The sequence below is a fragment of the Cyprinus carpio genome, unplaced genomic scaffold (assembly GCF_018340385.1).
Source record: "Cyprinus carpio isolate SPL01 unplaced genomic scaffold, ASM1834038v1 S000006758, whole genome shotgun sequence".
Lineage (NCBI taxonomy): Eukaryota > Metazoa > Chordata > Actinopteri > Cypriniformes > Cyprinidae > Cyprinus > Cyprinus carpio.
The window spans coordinates 60,296-72,500 of record NW_024879355.1 but is presented as its reverse complement, the minus strand read 5'-3'; the positions used below and the strand labels follow the sequence as shown (position 1 = coordinate 72,500).

The following is a 12,205-nucleotide window of genomic DNA, read 5'->3' as shown; positions in this document are numbered from 1 at the left end:
GGAAGCCAGTGTAAGGACCTGAAGACTGGTGTGATTTGCTCAGACTTGCTGGTTCTAGTCAAAATCCCAGCAGCAGTGTTCTAGATGAGCTGCAGCTGTCTAATGGTCTTCTTGTGAAGGCCGGTGAGGAGACCATTACAATAGTCCTCCTTGCTGGTGATAAAGACATGAACAAATTTATCCAAGTCTTGACTGGAAACAAAACATCCAAGTCTTGCAATGTTTTTAGATGATAGTATGCTGACTTAGTTACTGCTTTGACATGACTACTGAAACTAAGGTCTGTCTCCAGAATCACACCTGAATTCTTGACTTGATTTTTAGTTGTTTGACCCCTAGAGTCAAGGTATGCATTCACCTTGAGAACTTCATCTTTGTTTCCAAATGCAATGACTTCAGTTTTTTCCTTGTTTAACTGAAGAAATTTCTGGCACATCCAACTGTTAATTTCATTGATGCACTGGCAGAGGGAGTCAATGGGGCTGTAGTCATTTGGAGATAAGGCTAGGTAAATCTGGGTATCATCAGCATAGCTGTGATAGGCAATTTGGTTCTTTCTCATTATTTGACTTAGTGGGAGCATATACAGGCTAAACAAGAGCCATGCCAGAATTGAGCCTTGTGGGACTCCGCATGTCATGGACGTCCACTTAGACTTATGCTCTCCTAGACTCACATAATAACCTCTCCCTTCTTAGTATGACCTGAACCATTTGAGTACCATCCCAGAAAGCCTGACCCAGTTTTCCAGTCTCTGTAGAAGTATTTTATGATCAACAGTGTCAAATGCAGCACTGAGATCTAGCAATACCAGCACTGATAATTTGCCAGAATTTATTATCTTAATGAGCGCTGTCTCTGTGCTGTGATTTGATTGAAGATTGAAATTTGTCCAGGTATTTAAGTTTTAGTATTTGTTCAGCTGATCAGTAAAAACTACCTTTTCTATAATTTTGCCTATAAAAGGAAGATTTGAAATTGGTCTATAATTGCTCAGAATGGTGTTATCAAGATTGTTCTTTTTCAGGAGGGGCTTAACAACTGCAGTTTTCAGTGAGTTTGGAAAATTCCCAGAAAGAAGTGAGGTCTTCCCCACTTCTAAGAGATCTGCTTCTAAACAGTTAAGCACACTATTGAAAAAAGATGTGGGAAGTGTGTCAAGATAGCAGGTTGACGATTTTAGGTGCTGCACTATTTCTTCCAAAATTTTGCTATCAGTTGCTTCAAAAATAGACATAGTATCTTCTTTTTGATATTGCGGCCAAATCTCTCTGACCTCTCCATAACTTAAGGATGTGCTAATCGCCTTCCTGATATTAATGATCTTCTCAGAAAAGAAGGAAGCAAACTCATTGCATTTGCTGTCTGAGAGCATTTCACCGGGAATCTGACTTGGGGGGTTTGTCAGTCTCTCAACAGTGGCAAAAAGAGTACGAGTGTTGTTTAAGTTACTGTTTATAAGGTTTGAGAAGAAACTCTGTCCAGCTGTGGCTAGTTTCACATTGAAAGCATGAAGGCTGTCTTTATAAATGCTATAGTGAATTTCAAATTTCGTCTTCCGCCACATCTGCTCAGCTTTTCTGCATTGTCTTTTCATACTCTCTACTCCTGTTGATTTTCTCCAAGCTGATTTCTGTCTGCCAGTCTTCTTACTGACTATTACAGGAGCAATATCATCAATAACATTCTTAACGATTCTCTGTGAACTCTGTGTATTGAGCTGTATGTGATTCATGTATTTGTTCTGTTCTTCACAGGTACACCAGACTGACACTACAGCTGACGGCCGAGGGTGGGATTCCTGTGAAAAAGTGGGTAAAAACACAGCACATGTTAAACAGATTCACCAGACACTCTTCAACATGTCTGTGGTGTTCTGTCTTACAGTATCTTCCGTCTGTTCTCGGCTGACAGACGGCGGGTTGAAAACGCTCTGGAGGTCTGCGGCCTGCCGGCGGGACGAGTAAGAAAATGCTTCATTCTGCTAAAACTTGACCCTTTTTAGAGCAGCGGCGGTCACATGTAATGAACGATCAGCACACATCATGATCTCTTTTATATTGAATAGTTGTACTAAGAGTAAAAAGCTCCTAGTTTAATTTGTGTTAATAGATTTGACTGATTTGACAGTCATTTGTCTTTTTCTACAGAATGACACCATTCCTCAGGATACATTTACATCTGACGTATACCGACAGCTCCTGAACAACATTTGTCCACGAAACGACATTGATACAATCTTCTCAGAAATGTAAGTTCCTTCTGCATTCTGATGGGGAAAAAAATCCAACCTCACGATCTATGGATTGATCTAGTTCACTCATCACTTGTATGTGTAAATCATTTTAGAGGTAGAGCTTAAGTTATGAAGACTTTTTTTTTCTTATAATAATGAATCATTCACAATAAGACCTGCAAAGTGTGTTAAGAAATTCACACAATGTATAAAAGTCCATAAGACTTTATGTTGTCAGTTGACTCTTACAGCTACAGGTCTCCATCATGTATAGTTATTTCTTTCTATGTGTGTGTGTATGTGTGTGTGTGTGTGTGTGTGTGTGTGTGTCTGTACTGATGAGCAGTGGTGCTAAGATCCGGCCGTACCTCACCGTAGAGCAGATGACAGATTTCCTAAACAACAGACAGAGAGACCCTCGTCTGAACGAGATCCTGTACCCGCCCCTCAAAGCCGAGCAAGTGCAGGGATTAGTGGAGAAATACGAGCCTGACACTATGCTCTCAAAAAGAGGTTGGTGATTCACCTGTCAGTCAGACAGACTCCACCCACTCTCTGCTCTTTGATCCCTGAGAATTAAGGCTGTGATGATTTAAAATGCTTATATGATGTTGAAATTAATGGTTGCTGTTCAGTTAATAAGAGTTTGACGTTTTGTGATGTTCAAAACCCAAAACTTCCTCTCTCCAGTCCATCCTGAATATTTATTACTTAAGTGGCAAGAACAGCATCATAGCCATGAGCTCATTAATATATGACCTGCCCACACCTATTCAGTGTGAACTACACCAATCATAACAGGGCTCATTTACATATCAAAGTGGCAAGGAGCCATTTAACTGTAAGAAGAACATCAATAAATCAACAGCCTTGTGTAGAGAAGTTTTCAGGTGAAGAATGTAGATGTGTATGTTAAGAGCTGTATCCTGAACCCTGGATCAGAGGAGGCTTCTCTGCTGAACTTAATCACTGCAAAGAACCGTCGAAGAACCTGTGGGTTTAAAAGATGCAGGATTGTAGTCTTTCATGAACCTCGTCTCCATTTCTGAGTGCACTGCATTAATGATGAAGTCTTCCTCCGTGAAGTTCCCTCACGAGGCTGGAAAGGTGAGCGCTCCACTGAGATGAAAGTCACCCTTTGCTGCCTTATTAGAGGGAACCTGTTCAGATGTCAGAGGAAGAACTGTGTTAATTAAGCTGTGGGAGTCTACAGAGGGCATGGCGGGATTAATTAGCGTAAAGTGGCCAGAGGGATGTCGGGGATTTTACATGTGCTAGACTCCACCTGAGAGCCATGGAGCCCCGAGAAAATGGACTGGAATGAGAAGCGACTGGCCGACATTCCAGCAGTCTGAGCTGTCACTTCTGCTGAGCTGATGTGTTGATTTCATCTTAACGAGGAAACCCTCACAGCACGCTGTGGTGTGGTTGCATTCAATCTTAAAATGAGTTAGATTAGATTAGAGGTGTTCATTCCTGTTCCTGTAGATCTACTGTACCTGTACTGATCCAAGTGTTCCTTCATTAGTTGGTTCTAGTGCGGGCGCTAGACTTTGTGGGGGGGTAGATCTCCAGAAACAGGACTGAGTATTTGAAGAAGAAACCATCCACTGGTCTAAAGGCTCCTGTTCAGCACAAGCCAAAACTTGCAAACGTGCACAGGATTGTTTATATGGTTGTTTTGTGGTGCAGGGCAGATCTCAGTGGAGGGCTTCAGCAGATATCTGAGCGGAGAAGAGAACAGTATCATCCCTCCAGAGAAGCTGGACCAGAATGAAGACATGACGCTGCCGCTCTCGCATTACTTCATCAATTCCTCACACAACACCTACCTCACAGGTCAGCCAATCAGACGCTTCACACAACACCTACCTTACAGGTCAGCCAATCAGATGCTTTGCACAACACCTACCTCACAGGTCAGCCAATCAGACGCCTCACACAACACCTACCTCACAGGTCAGCCAATCAGACGCTTCACACAACACCTACCTCACAGGTCAGCCAATCAGATGCCTCACACAACACCCACCTTACAGGTCAGCCAATCAGATGCTTTGCACAACACCTACCTCACAGGTCAGCCAATCAGATGCCTCACACAACACCCACCTTACAGGTCAACCAATCAGATGCCTCACACAACACCTACCTCACAGGTCAGCCAATCAGATGCCTCACACAACACCTACCTTACAGGTCAGCCAATCAGATGCTTTGCACAACACCTACCTCACAGGTCAGCCAATGAGATGCCTCGCACAACACCTACCTCACATGTCAGCCAATCAGACGCCTCACACAACACCCACCTTACAGGTCAGCCAATCAGATGCCTCACACAACACCCACCTTACAGGTCAGCCAATCAGATGCCTCACACAACACCTAGCTCACAGGTCAGCCAATCAGACGCTTCACACAACACCTACCTCACAGGTCAGCCAATCAGATGCCTTGCACAACACCTACCTCACAGGTCAGCCAATCAGATGCCTCACACAGCACCTACCTCACAGGTCAGCCAATGAGATGCCTCACACAACACCTACCTCACAGGTCAGCCAATCAGACGACTCACACAACACCTACCTCACAGGTCAGCCAATCAGACGACTCGCACAACACCTACCTCACAGGTCAGTCAATCAGATGCCTCACACAGCACCTACCTCACAGGTCAGCCAATCAGACAACTCACACAACACCTACCTCACAGGTCAGCCAATCAGACGACTCACACAACACCTACCTCACAGGTCAGCCAATCAGACGACTCGCACAACACCTACCTCACAGGTCAGCCAATCAGATGCCTCACACAGCACCTACCTCACAGGTCAGCCAATCAGATGCCTCACACAACACCTACCTTACAGGTCAGCCAATCAGATGCTTTGCACAACACCTACCTCACAGGTCAGCCAATCAGACGCCTCACACAACACCTACCTCACAGGTAGGGATAGGTATTGTCAAGAATTTAATGGTATTTCCAATTATTTTTTTGACAGATTGCTTGTGTTTCTGCCCTTCCTAGCAAAAATCGTGTTGCACTTGTTGCAATGAGCATTTTCTGCATCCACTCGAGTGAAATGAAACCATACTTTTGGTTGTTTGGTTCTCTCCACCATCGCCGTTGTGCACGCTCAATGTAGTGTGGGACAGTGAGATTGCTAAAAACAGAAATGCAGTTAAATGTCTTAATATTTTTGCAAATTAGAAATGGTTGGTCAATTAAAATATGCAAGATAACATTTATTTAACAATTATAAATAAGAAATTTATTTTATTAATTTCTCCAGTGCCTAAAGCAGAACCGAAAGCATCAGAACTTATCGATACTAGGTCTTTCATAATTTAGCACCGGGGCCAGTTTGATACCAGGTTTCGGAACCCATCCCTACTAACATGATCAGCCAATCAGACGCCTCACACAACACCTGTCTCACAAGTCATGATCACTTGTGGTCTGAACAGACGGTTTAGGGTCAATGTGGCTTCAGGTGCTAATGCAAGTAGAATAATCCATTCGAATGAAGATGGAGTGACAAAAACCTCCCTGCAGTTTTTTTTTTTTTTTTTTTTTTTTTTTGCATGTAGAATTACGATATTAGTGTCAGTATAATATGAGTACTTCACTTACAGTAGACTCAGTTTCAGCACTTCCAATCAATATACTTAATTTTGTGGTAAAACTCAAGATGTCTCACTAATGCATTTTTAGATTAATTTTGATGAAGTTCTGCCAATTATCTAATTCAGACAGGAAGTTCATAATCACTCAAAAGACCGAAATGAACGGGATTTCTGCAACATAAACCAGTCGAGTGATTCTCCACTTTTATTAAAGACTTTGCATTTGCTCAATATTATTGTAGGTGAAATGGTATAAAAATTGCACAATTTACATACAACATTACATATGCAAAATAAACAGACTAATCAACTTTGACAAGGAAGAGAAACACTATATTTTAATGATCAAAACTTGATCAAATCAGATGAAATATGAACATGTTGTGCAACACCGTCCTCCTGCGATGCCATCAAAGAAAGTACACGGAGAAAGTACATTAGATACGAGTGAGAGGTTTGTGATGGAGTCTCCACCTGATGTCCAGCGTTTGTCCGTGCTCTGTTGCTTTCTGCAGCGGGTCAGCTGGCGGGAAACTCGTCTGTGGAGATGTACCGGCAGGTTTTGCTGTCTGGCTGTCGCTGTATAGAGCTGGACTGTTGGAAGGGACGCACCGCCGACGAGGAGCCCATCATCACACATGGCTTCACCATGACCTCAGAGATCTCCTTCAAGGTAAATGCATTTATCTCCCTTGACCAGTGCGGACTTGGGATTTGAGCAGGATGAGATGGTTTTGACAGGGATGTTGAGAAACAGAGAACCAGTGCTGAGATTTAGGAACCGTAAAGCAGAATGGTAAGGATTATAAGGAAATGGCAGGAAAAGGCAGAGACAATGATCCAGTGTACCAGAAACATTTATCTGGTGTATGAGGAGACAAACTTGATGTCTCATCGTTTTCTGTGGAAGCACAAGAATGATCAAATAAACAGAAAAAAGCCAGTGGTCTTCAGTGAGCCGAAGAAAGCTCACATAGACCTCTCTTCATCAGTTTACACTGGCTGCCAGTAGCCGCTCGCATCAAATACAAGGTACTGATGTTTGCCTACAAGACAACCACTGGTGCTGCAACAATACACCTAAACTCACTAGTTCAGACCTACGTGCCCTCCAGAAGCTTGTGTTCTTCAAATAAACGACGCCTCGTGGTGCCATCCCAAAGAGGCACAAAATCACTCTCACTGACCTTTTCCTGAACTGTCCCCAGCTGCTGGAATGAAAGTGAAAGTGACATGCCATACAGCCAAGTATGGTGACCCATAATCAGAATTCGTGCTCTGCATTTAAACCAGGGGTAGGCAAGTTCAGTCCTAGAGAGCCGCAGTCCTGCAGAGTTCAGCTTCAACCCTAATCAAACACACCTGAACAAGCTCATCAATGTCTTCAGGATTACTAGGGTTGGAGCTGAACTCTACAGGACTGCGGCTCTCCAGGACCGAACTTGCCTACCCCTGATTTAACCCATCCAAAGTGCACACACACACCCGGAGCTCAAGGGCACCTCAGTCGTGGATTGCCGGCCCGAGACTCGAACCCACAACCTTAGGGTTAGGAGTCAAACTCTCTAACCACTAGGCCACGACGTCCCGAGATAGGACATGACCTTTGAATCTCAATTGAAACAGCCTTTAGCCATTTTCAAAAAAACATCTTAAGAAACATCTTTTTCTCCATCATCTTGGCAATTAATACTAGCGCTTACCTATTCTATTCTATTCTATTCTATTCTATTCTATTCTATTCTATTCTATTCGTTTTGGTCCAATTTATTTAAATAAAAAACACACCTTGCTATGTGCACTGTGCTAGACTAACTGAGACTTGTCACAGCATCCAATATTGTTGTTCTCTCGTTGGTCTGATTGCTTCTACTTTGTAAGTCGCTTTGGATATAAGCGTCTGCTAAATGACTAAATGTAAATGTAAAAAAAAAAAAAAAAAACATCCATTGCACACCTAATGTTTACTAATTCTTTAAAATCATGACTGTCCCTCAGTTGTGGTGTCATTTCCATGCATGTAAACTAATGGATGGCTTTTCAGGAAGTGATTGAGGCCATCGCAGAGAGCGCCTTCAAGACGTCTCCGTTCCCTGTCATCCTGTCCTTCGAGAACCATGTGGACTCGTAAGTGTCAAAGCTCTTTTTCACTTGTTTTTCTTGGAGCAGCATAAATGATCCAAGTATTTAGAGCTTTACTCACAAGATGTTGTTACAATTAACATTTACTCTGTGTGTGTGTGTGTGTGTGTGTGTGTGTGTGTGTGTGTGTGTGTGTGTGTGTGTCTCTGAAGATGTTTCTCTAACATTTTGGACTCTAAAAATAAATTAAACTTTAACACATTAGTTCATCTTGAAGCGCATGATTTCCAGACTTCATTTATACTTCATACTGTAAAATACTGTAATTTTAGTCTTTTATAAATTTGTATTGATAGAATGTTTCATTCAGAATGTAATGGCAGCACTGGAGTACTGCATCTGTTGAAGCTTGATTCCTCGATGTGTCTCACACTCTTACTGTGTCTCAGTCCCAAACAGCAGGCAAAGATGGCTGAGTACTGCCGATCAATATTTGGAGAGGCATTGCTCACAGACCCACTGGAGAAATACCCTGTGAGTGAAAACAGATCACACACACACACACACACACACACACACACACACACTCATTTGTGGTTTACATGGACTCTCTATAGGCATAATGGTTTTTATACTGTACAAACTGTATTTTCTATCTCCCTACACCTAAACCTACCCCTCACAGGAAACGGTTTTGTATGTGTTTTTTTTAAGCATGTTTATCTATCCAGCACTTGAAGTGTTGTTTCCTTGTGTCTTTCTTCTCCATGAGCCGGTGAACTGGAGTCATATGAAGGCCAGTTTGTAACTTTTTTTTATGGGAAATAAATTTAATAACACCTGGAACTCTGCTGGGCTTTGTGTGCTCAGGTAAACACATAAGCGATGTTCTTACAGGTGTTTGAAGAGCGTACCTGTAACACAAATAGCACTTTGGTGTCATAAAAAGCCTCTCACAGTAGTGCTTTCTGTCTGCAGGCAAACATAGTCACAAATCAGATGTGAGAGATGAAAAAATAAATATGATGAATCATGTGACCAGGAACACTTGGCATATGTAGGGCCTTATGAATCAGTTTAAATTTTTTTTTTCTTTTTTTTTTTCCAAGTTCTGTTTTAATGACATTTATTATACATTTAATTACTAAAACTTTTAAACCTATTTAAATGAATTTAAAACAATTTATTTGCAACAGAACATTGTACATGGGTGCTGCTCAACAGAATTTTTTTTTTACATTTTCTTAAATTCTTTATTTCTGTCACAGTTTCTTCAAGTTACAAAACAGAAGTTTATTTTGGTGGGTTGTAGTGAAGAGCTTTGAGTTTCTGTGCATATCCGCCGATAGTTTCCTCGAATGAAATGCTGGTGAAGTGATGATGATGGTGATGATGATGAAGTTCATGTGTTCATGGAGTAAGGTGGAGATGAGTGTCACCTGTGTTTCAGTGTGTGTAGTAGTGCAAACTGACACGCACGACACACACTTCACATTTACACTGCAGTTTAATGTTTAATATTCACAGACACTGGCAAACTGGCTTTAAATTCAGTTGCAAAGCTCTACTTTTATTTTATTGATACAATTATTGGCAAATTGTAAGTTCAATACACTAAATTCAATTTTTCATCTGCCTTTTCTGCACCATATGGCTCTAAATAAAGCACACAAATCACTCGGCTACTAGCTTTGGTGGTGATTCTGAAATCAGGAATGTTTTATGGAAACAGCAGCTTGAACATTCTGCTAAACATTGATAAAAAAATTAAAAAAAAACAACCGGATGGACATGAGGGGTCAGTGATGATTTTTCCTCTACTTTTCCTTTAAAACATCAATTGTTTTCTTTCTGAAATCATTAATAATAATTTCCCATGTTTTCTTCCTTGTTTTTCTTCCTTGTGATTTCTCTCGTCATGCATTATTAATGCTGGTAAACACAACATCCCTCATTAATCACTTAAAAACCCCAATATTTATGCTCCAATATTTGTGATTTTTTTTTTCAATCAGCAGAAGAGTTTTTGTTTGTTCTGACCTATAAAATAATCATTTTGATACATGTCAGTCACTGTCCAGTTAGTGACACATTGTGAAGTTTTTTTGGGTCTTTGTTTTGCAGTTGGAGGCCGGGGTTCCTCTGCCCAGCCCCATGGACTTGATGGGCAAAATCCTCATCAAGAACAAGAAGAATTCCCACAAAGCCGACGGCAGCACCAAGAAGAAGCTCTCAGAACAAACGTCCAACCCCTGCAGCGACACGTCCAGTCTGTGCGAGCCCTCGTCTCCCAGCGCAGGTTAGGGTTAGGACGTTTTCAGCAATGTCAGTGTGACCCGAGCGCTAATGCTGCTGACCTGCTGTGCATAACATTCATGAATGTGTTTCTCCTTCAAGACGCTTCTGATCCCAGATCCTTCACATGTGTGTTTGAGATCCTTTTCATCAGCTAATAAAGCTGCTATATGTCTGTAAGCGCTGTAGGATTCCCATCGGCTGATGTGTTTGTAAACTGAAGTCAAGTTTCTCCGGCTACTGTTTCTGATGCTGCTCAGATTGTGTTCGGTCTCTCGCTGCCTGTATGACTTAGTTCTGTGGAACAACAAACTGAAAGGCTTGATCCCATTTTCTTCAAAATATCTTTTTGTGTTTCATAGAAGAAATGAAGACATGCAGGTTTGATTTTTCTGAGAATTTAACACACATTTGTCATGTGATGTGTATATCAAGTCAAGTCACCCTTATTTATAATGCTTTTGTGTGTGTGTGTGTGTGAGAGAGAGAGAGTGTGTGCGTGTTTGTGTGTGTGTGTGTGTGTGTGAGAGAGAGAGAGTGTGTGCATGTTTGTGTGTGTGTGTGTGAGAGAGAGAGAGAGAGTGTATGTTTCCATCTATTTGTGTTTCAGTGTATCACTGTGTGTGTGTGTGTCTAGATTGCCATCTAGTGGTGTTTCAGTGTAGCACAGCATCAGATCTCAGTAAATCAGGGATCCTCAACTCTTGCCCCTGAGATCCACTTTCGGTCTCTCGCTGCCCCCTGCTGACCAACCAGCTTCAGTGCAAACACTGGCTCCTCACGTGCATGCTGTTTCTTTTGTCTGTTTGTCTTGTCTTCCGCTGAGGAGGTTATTTTATCTTGGTTTGTATTCATGCACAGCATGTCAGAAGAGCTTCTTTAATTTTTGAGTTTGAGACCAAACACTTGGTGTTTCTCTGTGGGTCAGTACAGACACTAGCCAGTCTTGTGTTACACTGTGAGGAATAAAGCACCCACGTGTTCTGTAACAGGGTCCACACACCAGGAGACGCCAGACAGCGCTCATGCAGGAGGAAATGCGAGAGGAGAGAGAAGGCTGCAGGGAATGAATTCCATTGATAAAACGAGTGGGTCGCTATTAAATAACACATCTCTGGCCGATGACAAAGGTTTGTGGTTGAACGTGAAGCAGGTAAAATGAGCCGCGCTTCTCAGACGGTTTAGAGACATCAGTCTGTGTCACGTCTTATTCAGGGGAAGCAGACGCAGAGAGTGATGCGGAGGAAGAGAACGATGAAAGTAAGAAGTCCATGGATGAGGTAAGTGAACATTTACATGCTGTGTGTCATCTGATTGGCTCTCATTTGTTTCATGAGTTAAAGTTGTTCTTCCTGCAGAGGCCGTGTGACGAAGGATTGTTAAATCTGTTTATTCCAACGATTGCCAGTACCTGAGATACAAAACTGTTTGTAGTTGTCTAATGTTGTTCAAACGTCTGTTGCGTCTGTTGCTGCTGAATAAATGCCACTGCGGCACATCAGATGGCCGGTACCGATTTTATCACTGTGTGTTGAGATTCGTCATTGGTCAAGATTGAGAACATTTTCTGAATGGGGATCTATGGTTACTCCTGTCAGAGTTTGAGTGTGAGTCTGGATCTGTAAGCCGCCGGAGTGACACGTGTCTCTGCTGTCTGTAGGGGACGGTAAATGAAGCCTTCGCCACAGAGGAGATGTCCAACTTAGTCAACTATGTTCAGCCTGTTAAATTCAACTCCTTCGAGGCGTGCAAAAGTAAGTCAGCCTGTTCTTGAGATGTGTTTGACGCAGCTGTGAGATCAGTAACTCTTCTTGTTCGTTTGCCACAGAAATCGATCGCAGTTATGAGATGTCGTCGTTTGTGGAGACCAAAGCGCTGGAGCTGCTCAAAGAATCGCCGGTGGAGTTCGTCGAGTATCTTTAGTTTTTATTGCACTTTTGCTGGTTGAGGATT

General features: G+C 42.2%; 1 protein-coding gene across 2 annotated transcripts in view; it reads left to right on the top strand.

Moving 5' to 3' along the window:
- Window positions 1–12,205, top strand: part of LOC109084125 (1-phosphatidylinositol 4,5-bisphosphate phosphodiesterase beta-1-like) — a 91,073-nt gene that overhangs the window by 53,503 nt on the left and 25,365 nt on the right. For both annotated transcript variants that reach the window (XM_042755925.1, XM_042755924.1), the window contains exons 6-18: window positions 1,758–1,811; window positions 1,888–1,963; window positions 2,151–2,251; window positions 2,583–2,749; window positions 3,929–4,075; window positions 6,391–6,548; window positions 7,920–8,002; window positions 8,407–8,491; window positions 10,082–10,256; window positions 11,245–11,382; window positions 11,468–11,532; window positions 11,913–12,006; window positions 12,081–12,165. In XM_042755925.1, the coding sequence (XP_042611859.1) occupies window positions 1,758–1,811; window positions 1,888–1,963; window positions 2,151–2,251; window positions 2,583–2,749; window positions 3,929–4,075; window positions 6,391–6,548; window positions 7,920–8,002; window positions 8,407–8,491; window positions 10,082–10,256; window positions 11,245–11,382; window positions 11,468–11,532; window positions 11,913–12,006; window positions 12,081–12,165 (1,428 nt within the window). The remainder of the gene's footprint in view (window positions 1–1,757; window positions 1,812–1,887; window positions 1,964–2,150; window positions 2,252–2,582; window positions 2,750–3,928; window positions 4,076–6,390; window positions 6,549–7,919; window positions 8,003–8,406; window positions 8,492–10,081; window positions 10,257–11,244; window positions 11,383–11,467; window positions 11,533–11,912; window positions 12,007–12,080; window positions 12,166–12,205) is intronic.